The sequence below is a fragment of the Mucor mucedo genome (genome assembly GCF_025094135.1).
Source record: "Mucor mucedo strain NRRL 3635 chromosome Unknown EV154scaffold_193, whole genome shotgun sequence".
NCBI classification, from domain to species: Eukaryota; Fungi; Mucoromycota; class Mucoromycetes; order Mucorales; family Mucoraceae; genus Mucor; species Mucor mucedo.
The window spans coordinates 1-17396 of record NW_026252477.1 but is presented as its reverse complement, the minus strand read 5'-3'; the positions used below and the strand labels follow the sequence as shown (position 1 = coordinate 17396).

The 17396-nt window shown below is 35.3% G+C and overlaps 7 protein-coding genes across 7 annotated transcripts; 4 read left to right on the top strand and 3 right to left on the bottom strand.

The window, feature by feature from the left end:
• Nucleotides 1-1503: 1503 nt before the first annotated feature.
• Nucleotides 1504-1983, top strand: EV154DRAFT_570584 (uncharacterized protein; the record flags this gene model as incomplete). The annotated part of the gene is made up of 3 exons (XM_051606203.1): nucleotides 1504-1715; nucleotides 1780-1851; nucleotides 1923-1983. The coding sequence occupies 3 exons, from the start codon at nucleotides 1504-1506 to the stop codon at nucleotides 1981-1983; spliced, it is 345 nt and encodes a 114-aa protein (XP_051451277.1).
• A 2096-nt stretch (nucleotides 1984-4079) lies between these two features.
• On the top strand, nucleotides 4080-4853 carry EV154DRAFT_529448 (uncharacterized protein). The gene is made up of 2 exons (XM_051603673.1): nucleotides 4080-4178; nucleotides 4235-4853. Exons 1-2 carry the CDS (start codon nucleotides 4152-4154, stop codon nucleotides 4487-4489), a joined length of 282 nt encoding a protein of 93 aa, XP_051451276.1. The 5' UTR covers nucleotides 4080-4151; the 3' UTR covers nucleotides 4490-4853.
• Nucleotides 4854-4906: 53 nt separating this feature from the next.
• EV154DRAFT_540706 (rab-GTPase-TBC domain-containing protein) lies at nucleotides 4907-6512 on the bottom strand (the record flags this gene model as incomplete). The annotated part of the gene is made up of 4 exons (XM_051604437.1): nucleotides 4907-5229; nucleotides 5308-5614; nucleotides 5675-6101; nucleotides 6163-6512. The coding sequence occupies 4 exons, from the start codon at nucleotides 6510-6512 to the stop codon at nucleotides 4907-4909; spliced, it is 1407 nt and encodes a 468-aa protein (XP_051451275.1).
• A 1001-nt stretch (nucleotides 6513-7513) lies between these two features.
• Nucleotides 7514-8044, bottom strand: EV154DRAFT_431532 (uncharacterized protein; the record flags this gene model as incomplete). Its single annotated transcript, XM_051596616.1, has 1 exon — nucleotides 7514-8044. One exon carries the CDS (start codon nucleotides 8042-8044, stop codon nucleotides 7514-7516), a length of 531 nt encoding a protein of 176 aa, XP_051451274.1.
• Nucleotides 8045-9130: 1086 nt separating this feature from the next.
• EV154DRAFT_110828 (uncharacterized protein) lies at nucleotides 9131-9940 on the top strand. The gene has a single exon (XM_051593904.1). The coding sequence runs from the start codon at nucleotides 9311-9313 to the stop codon at nucleotides 9875-9877; it is 567 nt and encodes a 188-aa protein (XP_051451273.1). The 5' UTR covers nucleotides 9131-9310; the 3' UTR covers nucleotides 9878-9940.
• A 71-nt stretch (nucleotides 9941-10011) lies between these two features.
• EV154DRAFT_540705 (triose-phosphate transporter family-domain-containing protein) lies at nucleotides 10012-10827 on the top strand (the record flags this gene model as incomplete). The annotated part of the gene is made up of 3 exons (XM_051604436.1): nucleotides 10012-10423; nucleotides 10494-10641; nucleotides 10692-10827. 3 exons carry the CDS (start codon nucleotides 10012-10014, stop codon nucleotides 10825-10827), a joined length of 696 nt encoding a protein of 231 aa, XP_051451272.1.
• A 96-nt stretch (nucleotides 10828-10923) lies between these two features.
• Nucleotides 10924-12769, bottom strand: EV154DRAFT_529436 (vacuolar protein sorting-associated protein 26-domain-containing protein). The gene is made up of 10 exons (XM_051603672.1): nucleotides 12557-12769; nucleotides 12350-12493; nucleotides 12209-12281; nucleotides 11994-12150; nucleotides 11731-11895; nucleotides 11572-11678; nucleotides 11440-11508; nucleotides 11331-11390; nucleotides 11170-11277; nucleotides 10924-11115 (listed from the first exon to the last, which is right to left on the bottom strand). The coding sequence occupies exons 1-10, from the start codon at nucleotides 12566-12568 to the stop codon at nucleotides 11081-11083; spliced, it is 930 nt and encodes a 309-aa protein (XP_051451271.1). The 5' UTR covers nucleotides 12569-12769; the 3' UTR covers nucleotides 10924-11080.
• Between the last annotated feature and the right edge of the window lie 4627 nt (nucleotides 12770-17396).

Below are 17396 nucleotides of genomic sequence, written 5' to 3'. Positions count from 1 at the left end.
GATACGTTATCACTTGCTGTGGAGGTCAATGGAAAAGTATATATCGATAGTGAGCCTCTTCCCGTTCTGAAAGAGTTTGGCAGAAACGTATTAAGAAGTACCGAATCTCTTCCTGTTTTTTCAAAAGAAGATGTGCTCAACAAAGAAAGATTGCATGGTGTATTAGGCTCCGCCAAAGGTCCTGAGTCAAAATTATAAGTTACAAAGCGTTTCTCTCCCAAAAGCTGATAAATAATTGGTCGTCTTTCTTCATGCTCTTCTGTATTGCTTTCATTAATAAACTAAAGCGTATTCGTTAGTTACTTTGTCAGCTTTGTTTTAATTTTAATCTTTTTTTCAAAAACATCCATCATTATTGTCTTTTATGGAGCAGAGACTTTCTTGTTATGCATGATGTTAAGCATTTATGCTCCAAATTAACGACACTTTTTGTGTTAATCGTATGCATAATATAAGGAACTGCTGGTGGGATGTTCATATATGTTCAAGCACTTAAAACAGAGTACCAATTTATCAAAAACAATAGCTTATTGATTGATTGAATTTTCACCCCTGTTATCGCACTTGTTTTTTATATTTAGTTTCCTGGCACTTGTAATCATATTTAATCTTAAACACTAAACTCAAAGAAAACCTTGGGAAGGAACACTTTCAGCTATATGCCCTCTTTTTCTCGGGTCTCTGTCATATTTTGGAGCTTAATTATGCCGTTACCAATACTACGAGAGCATCAACCCTAAATGTTTATATATTATTTTGCCTGTGAAAATTGCTTTAGCAAGAGTGAACGATGCAAATCGGTAATCAACTGCCCAGAACTTATGATACAAACCAGTTTTTTATAAAAAAACATTATTCTTATAGACAGGCAACAATTGTTATTTTTTCTTTTAATTATTACTTTTTACCCCTCCCACCTTCCCAAGTATGCAAAATGAAATTTCTTTTGTCTGAATGATATACTGCAATTGATCACTATAAACTATCAAGAAATATATACTCGGTGTCATTTTTTATTTTTTTATTCTTTACTAAAAGACTCGGGCCCTATAATTGGGTATTGATATAGTATGTTGCAAGAGTGATACCTAAAAAGATGAATAAATCAGTAATGCTTCACTATTTAGACAATGTCGATTTAAAAGTTACCGGGTTTTTGTAAACGGTTAAATGCTTAATCAGAATATCAAATAACTCAAATATCAAAACTACAACCAAAAACGACACATCCAACAATTTTATTTTGTAAAGACAAAAATTCTGTGACATAGCAGCGTTTCTTATTATCAATATACAAACAAGGATCACGCGTTAAAGGAAACACGCCACTCCTGATTAGCAATGACGTTTGGATATGGTTGCACCAATCAAATAAACGGCGTACATGTCCGCTTAAGCTTAGCACTGAATCCGATCTGAATAGTATATAAAGTAACCACGGTCTTTTATAATATAAAAACACTCTTTTATTTGGAGGCAACTTACTTTCAAAAAAAAAGCGCAATGGGAAAAATACCTGGAACAACCAAGTTCCGTGCAAAGCCTGAAACACCTCCTAAATTACTCTTCTGTGATATCTGTAATTATGAAACATTGTGTCGAAACTCTTATAAAGTACATGAAAGGTCACAATATCACGTCCAAACTATAGAAGAACGTATGTCCAAAAAACGACGTGCTCAGGATAAAAAGCGCACCAAAGAAATAAAACAATTGTAAGTGAGCATTTTTATCAAGCGATAATGCTTATAATTCACCCCTTTTTTAATTTATTTTTAGGAATACTACTGAGGCACGATCTACTTTCATAAAAATCGAACCTCAAAGTCCAGATATAAAATTTTTTGACAGGTAAAGATATTTGATATGATTATTTTTGGAGCGCGTTTACATTTTAAAACTTACACCAATATATGCTTTAGTCCAATCCAATTTGAACATACGAAAGATGACAAATTTATACAACAATCAAGCCAGTCTTAAAATTTATGAGATTGTGTTTAGACCATCTCTCCTTGTACACAAGTAAACCCGATTTTAGAAGTCTACAGAAGGATTGATCGACATTTAAAAACTTTAGAAAATCGAAGGAGTTTATCTTGTCCTTTTATTACACGTCAAAAATAAAAGTGACTTCCCACAAGTGTATGTGCTTATCTAAATCCCTCAATAATTTCAGTTTTTTATACCAATCTTTCATCGATACTTACAAAAACAATCGCTGTGCACTTATTCTCGATAATACAAAATCGTTCAGCAGATGACCAGATTCTCGAATGCCGTATATATAACAATTGCTATAATTCTCAAATGACTAACTAGTAGCGATTGGCTTCTTTATACATGCTACCATATTGTGAATAACATTGTTATAGAGAAGAAGCAAGTAGCTGTGGTAGATGTGATCCTTCTGAAGGAAGATGGTGTTCAGATGTTTTTTATTGCTGCATCTTTAGTGACAACCAAGTAAAAAAAAAAAATTTAGTACAAGTAGTCATTGACTAAAAGATTATTGTTCAGACTGATTTTAAGAACAATAGGGCTAGATAGAAAGTAAAGTGCATCCTTGCCCCTCTGTCTTATGACCCAATGAACGTCATTGTTTAATATAATTATCATCCCATCGTGATTTCAAAATATGTAGATTATTCAAATAAAATAACCTTCAACTCGAATAATCGGTCTTCCTAAAATATCTTTTTGTCCATAAAAAGTTGTAAATAATAACATTGCTCCGTGTAACCACCATGATCAGCCTTCGTTGTGACAAACTGTAGTTGAGTAACAACTTTGTGATAAAAAACGAGGGGGCTTTTGTCATTCATGAAGATATTAATTTTAAATTCGAACAAGAGATCGATACAAGAGTGACGCATGCAATCATCAATTTCTGCTGCATATGTGCTTCTTTTAATTATGTGCTTCAAAAAAGACAATGATTTTTGCATTTTGTTTCTTTGTCATTTAATGTCAGCGCTGTAAATGCCCCCCCTCCTCCTCTTCTTAATTACATTGTAACCATGGTATCAAATTAATTTATATGATCATTATGTTTTTTTTGCTCTCACGATATGGTCGATTACTCTTTTTGATATCAATAAATAATAATGATTCCGTGTTCACACTTGGGATCTGGGTATTTGAGTTAAACATGCAACAAAAAATCGGGTTTCTGTTGATTGATTTCCCTCAATGTATGCAGGTAAATAAGCCTTTAATTAACCTTTTTTCTTTTCTTTGGCATTATTAACCAGTGGCAAAAAAGAAGGTCTCTTTGTATTGTTTATGACAATGGCAATTAATCTACATGAAACCATAACGAAAAGCTATTTATTCATTACTGTGTATTTCTAGATTCTGTATATCATTTCCTATGAAACTTTTCCTCCCCAAAACACACAAGTATTACATTACTCATTCTAAGAGTACCCCCCTTTCCTCCAGGCCGGTTTAGTTCCAAAACAATAATTACTAGTAAAATGGAGTTTTTGTCATCCGGTTTGATTCAAGAGATATAATATAGATTTGTGTTCGATCTGGCTGAGTTGCTTTGAGTGGGTATTGTATGTTTATGCTCATTAAAAAGTGCATGAGGAACGCCATCATAGAGTTTTCTTAAAGTCCGACGATGAATGACAGACAGTGTCCCCCAATCGCGAAAATGATTGTTGTAATAGTAAATTATCAGTTTGATAAAGAATGAATTTCTTTGATAAATCATCGCGTTCACAATGATTATACGCACTCTAAAATTTACTTTTTGATTGTCTTTACCATGTTACAATGACTCAGCTTTTGAGACTAAAAAAGACTTTGTATGCGCATTCAAAAGACTGCGGAAGACGAAATGGTAGCAAAAAAAGGACCGTAAACTCTATCCGGCCCAGTGTTCTAAAAATAACCTCCTGGGACTGACGTATGAAATTTTGTTGGAAGCCAAGATTTTTTATAGGGGTAGAGCGAAAAAAGCGTAGCACAAAGAAATTTGGCAGATAATTGGTTTTTGGGAACAGCTTCAACCATATATGTACATGTATTTTTAGCAGGTGCTTATAAAAACCCACTGATCCCCAAGACCCAAAAAAAAAAAAATCACATTCATTATTTTTCTTTTCTCTCTTCAATTAAATTATTTAAAAAAAAAATAAAAAATGGGCTGCTGTATTTCTCATTGCAAAGTAAATATACTCTACATTCATTCATATTATCTATGCTAAAATGTGCATTTTATTAGGTAAGCACGATCGAAGTGGTGTTGGATGAAAATGGCGTTGCTCGCCGTGTACCTGCAGGACAAGGTACACATTTGATTCGAACCATGCCTGACAAGGAAACCAGAATGGAAAGAAAGGAACCCACAAGGCCCTCGGAGATGTCCAATCTATCTCGTCCTCAAGCTGCTTATTACCCGGCAAACATGATGTCCTCTCCTTTTCCACCCTCCAAAAAAGTGCATCCGCATATCGTCGTTAGCGAGGAAAAGGTCTAAAAAGAACTAGCTTTTGCCAACACAATTTTTATATATATATCCCCTTTTTCAGTTGTGTAAATAAGCGTTCCTTTCTTGATCTACTATCTTTTCCCCCACAAACATATACATATACCAACAACTGTCAGTCTCTTCTTTTTTCCATCCCCGCTAATATCTAATTCGTTTCTTTCCACAAAACTATCACTAAAGGAGGGCCACTTTCTTATAAAAAAAAAGTGCCCTTTTTGTTCCAAAATCACTCATCTAAATAAAGATCGTTTTATCAAAATAACAATAACATTATTATAGAAATCCATTTCTTAAAAAAGGCAGTTAGTGGGGCTGAAGTGATTTTTTTAACAAGAATGGCTCAAGTGACACGAATTCTTTTTTTATACCAAAAAGCTAAAATTAGTTTTTTTTTTTTTATTATTATTATTGATATGCATCCTCTCTAAAGTTGACATTTGAACTCTTTTTTGATATTTTGCCACCTAACCCTTTGAAGCCTAATCCATGACCATAAAAAGTACTGTTATTATTACCGACCTGCAAATTTTTAATGCCATGTTCAAAAGGAAGTCCCGACGTGGCATCCTCGGTGCCGGCACGTTTGGCATACCGTTTAATGTCGGTTTTGGAAAGATTGATACGGAACGCGGTCTCAAGAAGCGTGTTGGGTTGAAGGTATTCGTGAGGTATATGTAAAAGAAACGCCAAGAGCTCCGAGTTGGTAGGACACGACGTAAGTAAATAGTCTAAGTATTTTAGCGTAAGTTTTCTTTTGCACATACATAGATGATGCTGTTCTTATATATATATATATATATATATACCTTTGCAGATTTCCATAATGGCAAGACTGACTCTGTAAAACACTTTGATGCCCTCGAAATAAAACGCATCCCATACACGTAATACAGAGTCCCATGGCAACGTCATTGTAAAGGCGGTCAAAAACCATTGCGCAATATACATGATGGGCAAGACATCTTGCGTCTCTAAATGTTGCGCCAGCTTGGGGTTATGATCTTTTAATAATTCGCCAATGATGTAAGCGTCGATACGTAGTTGAGAGAGTGTGGGTGTAAAGTATCCATTCATGTATCTATCAATGGTAGCGACCATTAACCAGAATGTATCCTGTCACATTGAACACTAATCAGTACATTTAAGCATATTCCTCATCTTGTAAAATCTTACCTCTACCGTCATATGCATCAACATAAGACCAGCCAATCGGCCCATACCTTGGCAGTATTCTAGATGCGAATTATACTGCGAATAAGCTTTTAAAACGCAGCTAAGATCCTGTTGTCCCTGACCGTTTTTATCCATAAACTGGGTATGATCTGGATAACAACGCGCGATATCTCGTTCGATGACCTCATAGATTTTGGTGACAGGTTTACCCACGAGTATTCTAAACTGATTTGGTTTACGGTAATCGTCCGAACCAGCCAGGAATTGCCATACACGCGATCGCACGGAGGCAGGAATACCACTACGTACCAGCTTTTTCATTTTGGCATCTTTCTTGACTGTGCCTGCATCTAATTTGTTGACAATCGATAGCCATTTTAATTCGTTCTCTCTATATTCCTTCATGGATTTGGGCGATAAATTGGATCTGTTTTTCTTATTTAGTATAACAATTATCTACTTGTAAGAAACAAAAAAAAAAAACTCACCTGCGACTGCGAGAATTCGAATTGGGTTGGTTGGGCTTAATGACAAACCCGTATTCATCAACAGACATGCTTTGTGAGCCGGGAAATTTGGAGACAACAGGAGCACTAGGTCTTGCATTCGTACTGTACTCAAAGTCGTTTTCGATATCATCGTCAGTTGTCACACCATCCGTATCGTGCTGATTCATGTGTTTGGCAGGAGCCACTTTTGCAGGAACCGCTTTTGTCACATAGGATTTGGGAGCTGCACTCGATTTAGGCTTAACGGATGGTGTATAGTTGGGTTCATCATCCTGATCTGAATAATCAATGTTGAAGGCGGATGTGTCATAAGGGTCGTCGTCATCCATACGTATCAATCTACTCTCATCTTGGGTGCGAAGCTCATTTTAATTAATTGTCGTACAATAGAAGAATAAGTTTTGTTATTACCTGGGTTTTCTTCAAGGGATTGGCTGGATAGGTACGATGATTGCAAATTGGATATTGAGATGGAAGAGTTTGTTCGGATACTTTCAAAGCTTGGCTTACTCAACCAGTGAGATTGAGTGGGTAACACTACATCTGAGCTGGAATATGAATCTCTGCCATGTTTTTCACTTGTTCCATAACTACTGGCTGAATTTCGGTACTGTGAATGATCTGTAAAATCAAGATCTGCGTCCAAGGATTCTAACACTCGCGGATCCAATTCGACAAAATGAACGCTCTCTGCATTAAAGTTACCAACAACTCCCTCACAATACCCCTTTTTTTTTCGGGTTGAATAAAGTCAGTGATATAAAAAGGGAATAAATAGTAGATCAAAATACCATGTAAATATCATTCTCAATATGTTTCAACACAATGATCCTTTCACCTGATATAGACATGTGTTAGTGCACAGACGAAAAAAAATGTCAGACTTTTTTTATTTTATTATTATTATTATTATACCTTGCAAGTACATGAGTTCTTCAGGTGTTGTTGCAAGAACATCTGCTTTCGAGACACAGGCACCCAGCCCACCTATTCTCATCAACATGTTAAAGATGAGTCTACAATAAGCTCTCAATAAAATAAAATAATCTCACCATTTTCAGCAAATTCTTTCAGTTCGGTCAAGGACATGGCATCTATATTTATGGAGGCATGCTCTATTGCCTCTGCAGGATCTTTGAGGAGTTGCGCAATCTTTTCATGAAGTTCTTCGAGATTAGTTGATGTATGTTTCGTAACTTTCGAATCCATTTATTAAGTGTATAAAAAAAAATATATATGTATATCTATTAAAAAAAAAAAAAAAAAAAAAGTGGTGTTTGAAAGACAGAAAAGGAAAGCATTCATGTCAAAAAAAAAAAAAAAAAAAAAATTAAATGTCTAAATCATCATCAGGATCTTCGTCATCAAAATCATCCGCAGCATCGGGATCATAATAAATTAAACCTGTCTTCTTTTCTTCATCCATGGTAACTTCGAATTGCTGTGCCTTGATATAAGGTAAAACAAGATCCTCCTTTTGCTTACGCTGTTCATCTGTCAAGGACAAATTAAATGATAAATTGGCCGTAGGGTCCATCTTGGGATCTAGTGGCATATCTTCCTCTCTGTCCTCTACCGTCTCCTCCACAGTGCCTGTCAGTTGGCTCGTAGGCACCACCTCCAGATATGCTCCGTTCTGTATAAACCCATTCGATTCATAAGTGACTTTACCGCTCTTTTTACGCCATTGAATATGAGCAATGCCTCCCTTGGACACACAGTTGGAAGTCACGGTCAAGTAAGAGAATACATCTTGGGGTACAAATCCAGTCAAGGCAGCCTGTGTTTCAAAATGGGTACGTTCCTTCAAGGCCTCCAACTTGATAATGACGGAAGCCAAACGATCCAGCGAGTCCTGCATATTCAACCCTGTCTTGGATACAAATCGCAGGTCGCTATGGAATCCTACAATCAAGCGAATCGCGTCTGTTGTCAAGGACTCTAGAGCCTTCACAAGCTGATATGTACGGTGCTGGGAGATCATGGCTAATGGTGCGAGTGAATCGATAAGTAGTGTACAGTTGGGGTTTTCCGTCGTCTTTTTCAGGATGGGTGACAAGATGAGTCTTTCCATGTCTTGTACATTTCGGACTTGGACATCCTGGGCCGTGTCGAGCGAAGGCTCATTATTCCAGCCGTGAGGATCGGTGTAAGCGTCCAAAATAAAAATGTTTTTTTGCTTGTTCGTAGCGAACTGTTGACGCCAAAATGTAGGTGAAGTTTCTGTCAAGAGCACAATCAAGGTTTTGTCTTCGTCAAGTGCTCGTTTACCAATGTCTGTTAAAATCGGTAAGGACGATAACCGAATTGTGTCCTTGACAAGAACAAAACATGAAGACTTTTTGTTGGTCAATAACTGTTCTAAACAAAGTGAAGTCATTTATAATATATTTTTTTTATATGTACACAAAAGTAAAAAAAAAAAAAGTTGTTTCACCAGTTTCTTCTGGTAAAACCTTCCCTGGAGAATTTAGTGGTCACATTAATTTATAAAAAAAAAAAAAGTGATAAAGCACTGTGTGTAGTCTCTTCGTATCTCAAATGCCCTTCCATTCGAGAGCCTACCCCTGTTCATCTTGCTATTACTCTTTTTGCCAACATTGCTTGAACATGGCATGGTCTCATAACTTCTTGGGATGTCTAAATCAATTTTCTAACCAAGCAATGATTCCTTATTGTTGGCAGGTCCTATATTTGAATAAGTAATTAATAGAAATATAGATGGTACAACTTGAAAACATCCAGAAAAAAAATAGGCATTTTCCCTGATGTAATGAGTATGAACAATAGTTGGGTATTAGAATACGACAATTTATTAGCTAGATATAAAACCGTCGTTCATTAGCAATGCTGTATGTATTTAAAATACGGTGTATTTTTTTAACAGATGTCTGTGTAGGCATCAGCTGAGCAATAGTCATTAAATTTAGTGGGTTCAACTGGAAGCATTGTAAAAAGATGTGTTATTCATATAAGGTATATGTTGCTTTTTCACATCATGCAGTAGTGGTGGGCAAAAAGGGGTAAAAATAGACTTTTTTTTTTTAATGAGCGGTCAATGAACTCTAGATCCGTTTGTGGAAATTGTAATATTCCTTTTTTCTCTCTGCCTTTGTATAGATAAACAATGACCATAGATGAACAGCCATTACGAGCGAGTAGTGTAAGGGATTCCTTACCTCCAGTCACGACAAGAAAGAAACCCCACAGCCGGACACAGTCCATCTCTACACAACCTGTGACGCAAAAAAAGAAACATAACCGAAGAGGCTCTTTACCTACGACGATTCATGTAGACCATACTAAATACTTGGATCCGCCCATGCGTTCGCCCTTTTTGGTGGCGCCTATACCTCCTCTACCAGAAAAGGGAGCGATTGCGATCCACATTGCCAATCCCAAATCCAATGCCATTGCAGCTAGTCACTACAATTTCAAGCATAAGACGGCCCTTTACAACATGGCTTATATCTTGACCTGGTATTTCTTTTCGACTTGTTTATCGCTCTACAATAAGAACTTGATGGGTCGAGACAGATTTAATTTCAATTTCCCCTTGTTGGTCAGTGCTATTCATGCTGGTATTCATTCAGTCATTACAGCCCTCATGATGTGGTTTGGAGGAAACCGATGGAAAGACACAACAGGTGGACACATGACGAAAGCAGACTATTTCTACAAAGTGGTAAAATAGAAGAGTTGTTTTGTAGGGATACTTGTTCTATTGTTACTAATTAAAAATTGCAGGTTCCATGTGGCGTGGCGGCTGCAGTGGAGATCTGTTGTTCCAATGCATCTCTTGTATATATCACACTTTCATTTTACACAATGGTCAAATCAAGTACACCCATTTGGGTTCTCCTATTTTCATTCTTATTTGGATTCGAGAAGCCTCGATTTTTACTTGTGGCGATCATTGGTTTGATGGTAGCAGGCGTTGTATTGACTGTGGAGGGTGAAACTAAGTTTGATATGCTGGGATTTACACTTGTGTTTGTAGCCTCCATTGTATCTGGACTGCGATGGAGTATGACACAATTGCTATTGAAGCATGAAAATATGGGGATCGGAAATCCCATTGCAACTCTGTATTACCTCAGCCCTGTCATGTTTATCACCATGCTTACCTTGAGCTTGATCTTTGAAAATCCCTTGCACCAATTTCAACATTCGAAGCATTTTGATACCTTTTCTCATATCATGGAATCCTTTGGCTTAATGTCCATTGGTGGTTTTCTTGGTAACATATTTTGTTTTTATCTTGACGTTAGTAAAAGGCAAAGGAAACTAATTTATACATGTATAAATAGCTTTGGCCATGACGCTGGCTGAGTTATACCTGATCAAGAGCACAAATACAATCACACTCAGTGTAGCGGGTATTAGTAAGGAGATTGTGATTATCATTTTGGCTGTCTTGATCTATGGTGACGTCTTGACTACCAAAAATCTATTAGGGTACGTATCGCATTGTCTAATACTTTTTTCTTTTACTTACAATGCAACAGTTTACTAGTGTCGATCATTGGTATTATTTCCTACAATTATTACAAGCTTTCAAAGGAGGACTCAAATGAAAAGGGACAATACCAAATGATTCCATTACATAATTCCTCTGTTCCGTCGCGAAATTTAGATGATTGAGCACATTTTTGTAAATAAAAAAATAAAAAATAAATGTCTGTGTAACCATGGCCCATTTGATCGCATTACTGTACATATTTTCTCCTCCCGCCAAGACATGTTGAATGATCAATTTTTAATAATACAATAACGGCTTAAAAAAAAAAAAAAAAAAAAAAAAAAAGAAACTATTTTGCGAAAAAAAATATAAAAAAGGTAATAGGGAATATGAAGCAGGTAAAAAAAAAGTATATGTATATAAAACGTTTTGTTTTTACTCTTCATCATCTGGAGGATATCCATCATCAACTAGTGAAAGATGTTAGCTATGTTCACAATTGTTATACAACATGTTTATTTTACCCTTTCTTCTAAACAAGGTAATTTCTTGCTGTTTGAAGTAACGACGATTCTCTTCATCAATCAGGACCAGGTTCAAATAGTATCTTGTAGAGAATTTTTTGTTTACATCTAATACAGAGATAGATTAGTACAACTGCTATAAAATATGGGTATATATTTACCTCTGAATGTAGGTGTTAATTCAAAACCGCCAAGGAATAAACGAATAGGAATTGTTTCGCCTATATACAATTAAGTACAATACACTCTATAAACCACTCTTTCTATTACCTCTAACAGGAGCACCATCCATGATTTCAAACTTGGTAATTGTTTCGCTCTCGTTATAAACATTGGGCACTATTCGTAATTAAAAAAAGGTTTAGGCTATCTCGTTTTTACGCCTACTCTTAATCAACTTACAGGCACCTGTGGTTTCACGTCGAATGATGGAGAGTTCCATTGTTTTAATCTTGATACGTACCAACAAAAAGTAAATTTTTCCTACAATCACATCCTTTAAATGGTACCTACACACAGAAAGGTTAATATCGCATAAAAGAATGACTTTGAATGCTTTACTTTGATTTGTTGTATTCAAATTCGATATGAAGACAGTCTTCAATACCAACTTCCATCTTGATTGAATTGTTCACTTCGATAGGCATTCGATAAGAATTAACCCACATGTCTCTTTCACGCATAATATCTGCTAAGCGACGGGCTACGGTAACACGGACGAAATATCTGTAATAAATCGTGAGCTTCTTTTTTTTTTTTTTTTTTTTTTTTTTTTTTTTTTTTTGGTAATAGGATGGGGTAAAAAAATCCCGAAAGTTGTTTACCTAAGCTTCACATTAATACCATTGTAGCATTCGTATTGCTTTTCGACATTTTTAAACTCGAATTCAAAAGCGGCATTTTGACGCAATTCACCAGGAGCAGCGAGTTCTTGCGATAGTGTTAAGAATTCGTGTGATTTTCCCTTGTCGTAAAAGAGTTCTGTATAAAGCATATAAGTCCCTTCTCTCTTTATTTTTTATTTTATTGTTGTATTTACCTATGCTACCGATAAATTCGACTTTAATACCGTTATGCTCCAGCTTTTTACCATCTCTCAAACTAATATTAACCTAATAAAAGAAAGAGATGAGTACTTTGGGGCGGCTTTCATCTCCAAGAAAAGGTGCTATTGTTTTACTTTTCCGGCAACAGATTCACCATCAAGAAAAACTGGGTAATTCTCCTTCTTGTCTTTGTCCACCTTGACTTCCATGTGCTTTCTTTGCTCTTCATTAGTGAATATAACTTCGATATCTACTGGTGTAGACAACCCGAAAAGACTCTATTGAAGCACCCAAGACATGAGTATCATTCTATCATGCATCCTCTTTCATTACTACTTTACCGCCATGGACATTTTTAAATTTTTATGTTACTTTTCTTTTTTCGAAAAAGAGAGAGAGAGAGAGAGGAGGAAAAAAATAAAGGGCCAGATTTTTTTCTGGTGGGCTGGCTGCTATTCCCCAAGCGAGTTTGAACCCCGTTCTGGCTCGGGTTTTCCCTCCCAAATGATGTCACTTGGTTCCTCCAAAGCCAAGCTTTTTGGATTTAACAAGGTGAAGAAAGGGTACAGTGAGATAAGTTTGTGTACCCTTTCCTTTTTTTTTATACATATTGCAAAAAACACCCACCAATTTAACTTGTAGGCGAGTTGGGCGGGATATGAACGAATGACTAATGCAATTTGAGGGGCTGGGATAGCACAGTTTGGTTGGGTTGAATAAATTGAAAAAAAAGACAATATGTAGATAACCGACAGACTAAAAAAAAAAAAAAAAGCATAATACAGTATATTTAGATATCAAGTCGATTTTGTTGATAGTGTAGTTTATTAGATTACAGAGATAATTGTAACTTTAGAGAACAAAAATAAAGCATCAGATACCACTGTTAAGCAATGCAAGAACGTAAAAACGCCAGAATACAAATAATTGGAAAAGTAGTTTTATATGTATAAGCGGTTGAAATTCATTTATAGCAATGATAAGGAAAAGTATATTAAACAATAAGATCAAATGAGGGAACACAAATGCTGATCAATTACGATGATGCACTATGGAAATTTTTAGTTCATATTCCGAAAAAAAAGGGTCCGTTATATGAGGAGTAGAAAACTTGCTTGAGTGTATTTATTTCGAATCCCAACAAAACGATTTTCTTAAATGAGACTGAATCACAAAGTATATGTTTAGGTTGCGAAGCAGAGAATGATTATTATTTCTTTCGTTTTTGCAAATGATAGTAGGAGGTCTTCAGGCTGTGTGAAGAAGAATAAAGGAGTTAAAAAACTCTTTTGCCTTTCCTTCATCGTATATTTAACTCCATTTTCTTTTTTTTTTCCAGCTGTGCTTTTTAATTCAATGAATAGTATATCTTCATCGGTATAATTGGTTTCGATATCTTTGCTTTGGCTTGATGTGATTTGGTCCTCTTTTTTTTAGCAGTGATTTGCTTTGTTCCTTGATAAATTCAAAGCTTTCCTTGACGTAGCCAATTCCATGAAAATCCTGTCAACCTTATCAATATCATCTATTTTTTTTATTATGGATTTTAACAACGGCTCCATGGATTAGATGGTTAGGTTTGTTTTGCCTGTCTTTTGTTAAGTCCTTGGATATTTCAAACAAGAGACGTACGATGGGATCAAGTTGGTATTTTAATGATGTCAATGATGTGGAGCCGCTTGTCAGAAAACAACCAATGACTACCATTGGATCCATTAGATCCGTTAGATTAATATCGATGTGCAATAACAGACTGAACTATGAAATACTAAGAGTCAACTTCCATGTTGCAATCACTAATAACTGTTTTTCTGATAGAAACTTACATCAGCACCAACAAAATAACTATGATAAAATAGGGTGATCAAGCAATTATGGTTGTTTTTTAATATTGAAGAGGATTTGACGATATCGTTCGAATCTAGCATCTCTCATAGCATCTGTTGGTTTCAATTATGTATTCTGTCACAGTAAAAATAGCCAATGATCATCCAAAACGCAAGCCACCAAACTGCTTCTTAGACGGCCATTCAATCCAGTCTAATAATAATATGTCGTAAAAGAGTTAAATGTGTAGAGAACAATGTTGATACCATTGATGCCATATTTGTGGCGCGACTCATCCTAACAATGGAGGCTTTGGTCTTTAATTAATAATAATAGATATAATAATGCGATAATTAGACACCTTCTATTTTTTTGACGGAATAATTAATAGTGTTTATACTTGTCTGTTTGACATCATCGTGTTTATACATTTCCATAAGATTGTTTTTATCTATTTGAAGTCTTGTATCATTACTTTTTTTTTTTATTTTTAATGAACGTTGTTTGTTTTTCCTTCATCACTCACATCTCTGAATAAAATCCGGAAATTACATATTTGATATTCTTTCCAATCTACAATTCAATATCGCATGTTGCTCAATCATATTTCTGCTATTGTTGCATTTTTTTAAAACTTTTCTCTGCACGAATATGTCTGTTCTGATGTTTTGTGTCACATCACACTTTTACTGCGAAGGTACGCCCTTGATCAAAAACGCTCACAGACAAAACATGAATTATATATTCAGTAATAAGTTAATAATCTGTCCCGTATCAATAGCCATAGAAAGGCGGAACAATTAGACCAAACCAGTCAGACCTATAGTTAGGCCAACAGTCCCAAAGCGGCCGAAGCAGGTAAAAAAAAAAAATAGAGAGTAGTTCAACCTATAGACTTGCTTTTCGGATCTTTTAGAAATTTTCTTACGATTCATTTCATTGATTTAGGCAATTTTTTCGACTTCAGGATATTGTTTAGCTATTTGGACCAACTCTTTTTTTATTAGTGTAGCAAATTAATCATCTCAACAAAAACAGACACATCGTTATTATGATTCCATTATTTTTAACGTTATTGTGACTAAAAAACACTAAGTAATACGCCATAAGTGACGTCCAATACCACAGTGCGTACCAGGTACGCCAGCCAGAAAAAATGACCATGTATGTTTAAAAAAATGTCATAGTAGTATGGCGTATTCGATTTCTTTTTAGAAAAATGCTTGATGTTTATTGGTGACGAACCATCAAAAAAATAAAATAGACGTGGCCTTAGAATAAAAATACACCAGCGAACAGTGATTGTGCCAACTTCGAAAAAAAAAAAGTAACAGTGGTTAAAAGGATTTACTAATGACTGTTTAAAACACGAGACTTGGCATTTTCTGCCACAGATTTGTTTGCTGAAACGAGGCTTGCTGACATTAGGGAATCCAAAAGAGTTAATATATTATTGAGAGAATGGTTACCCAATATGTTGCTGGTGTATTCATTTTCATGGTATAAGTCAACGATTTGTTACTGTAGCCCAGCTGTTTACAGTTTGAGCTCAGCTAAATACAGTGTGTAAAGTATGACGCAATATTTTTTTTACAGACTTCATCTGACCATCTTGGCATTTCACAAATAGAGTGTTGATATATTGCTTTGGGAGTGTCGGATCAGTGCTGGAATGAGCCAAATTAGCAACATCATCAAATAATTTGGAGACAATTTTTGTTGTCGATTTGCGGCCTGTGTCAGGTGCTTCATATAATGTGAAAATGGTATATGGCTGTGGTCGCAAAATAATTGATGCACGACAGAGGAGGTAGGTTGAGGTATATTGAAAATTCGATCGTAATTATCGAAGATCAAAGCGAAATAATCTTGTCTGCATTAGGATCACCTGCCAATACGTTCGCTATTTTAATCAATTTATTATCCAAGAATACCGAAGTTGTCAAAGCAATGCTATCATCCAATTCGAAAGGTGCAGTGGCTCCCCCAATAATCGCTTGATGAACAGAATCACTTCTGAGGCTTGAAGTGATTAGTGGATTTAATATTTTAGTCCAGCAAAGACCAGCCAGCCAGTATGATTACGCCTATTTATAGTGCAATCCCTGCTACTTACAGTCTGCCCATCCAGTTAGTTCTAAACAAGAACCCAGTCTAGAAGGCCATTATACTATAGCAAAGACTAGCTGTAGCTGTAATATCGCAAAAGCTGCAATGTATCTGTAAAAAGAAACTAATAAGTTGGTGATTTTTGAAAAACAAAAGTCATTATAAACTTACCTTTTCACAAAAATGATTACATTCATTAAAAAAAGAAAAAGAAAAGTATGTTAAGGGAAAAGAAAAAGGAAGAAAAAAGTTTTATTAGGTGTTTATTTGTAGGCTGATAAACAAGAGCATATGTCAGGGTGATTTACTTGCTTACTTAAAATAGAATTAGTAAATACTCTAGGCAAATTGGAACTTGGTATTTGTCTATCTACGTTTCAGTAGTAGCTTGTAATGATAGTAAAGCATATTATATAGAAAGCGAAAATCGATCATCCTATGAAGTTTAGACGATATGGCATGTCAATCGACGTAAAGGCTGATGTATATTTTAGATCACTTGATGGTCTGCACATACGTTTGAAAAAACTACACCCCCCAAAAAAAAATCAAATAAACATTTCTTCACTTCACTTTTAATTGTCATTAATTATACTTGAATGTACCCATAGAGAGAATACTATTGATATGAATGGTTCATTTACTTATATCCCCAGTATTGCTTTATTTTCTCGTTATGATCTTTAGCCTTCATTCAGAATTCAGCCTTTTTTCATGCATGTCAATGATTATCAAACTAATAAAACTGAACGATAAATTTTTAACAGATTAACTGTAGCTTTGAGTTTAGTGGTCGAGGCCTTCCTCAAAGTTTTTAAAGTACGTATGCCAAGTAGTCTTCCCTTCCGAGCAAATGGGTTCTTTTGAAGTGTTTTGTTTGTTTGTAGATGTAGTTAATTAGAACTAGGTCAAAAGTAACTTAGGGATTAGTGATTGGTTACTCTTCGTTTTCGCTGGTGACATTATTTATGAAAATTTATTCTTACAGGCTGCTACAATTATCATCAATAATGACATATTTTTTACCAGAAATCAAGCCATGCATAACCCTATTTAAAAATTATCGCTATTCATTTTGAGATAGATGATGACATCGGCCTGTTCTAATCACTAACTTAATGTATTAAGCAACGTCCATTGTTATACGATGACCATTGTAATTTTTGAAATAGTTACCACATGAAAGAATAATCATAATTATTATTTCTTTTAAAATTGCTTCTGCTTTAGATATTAGCAAAATGG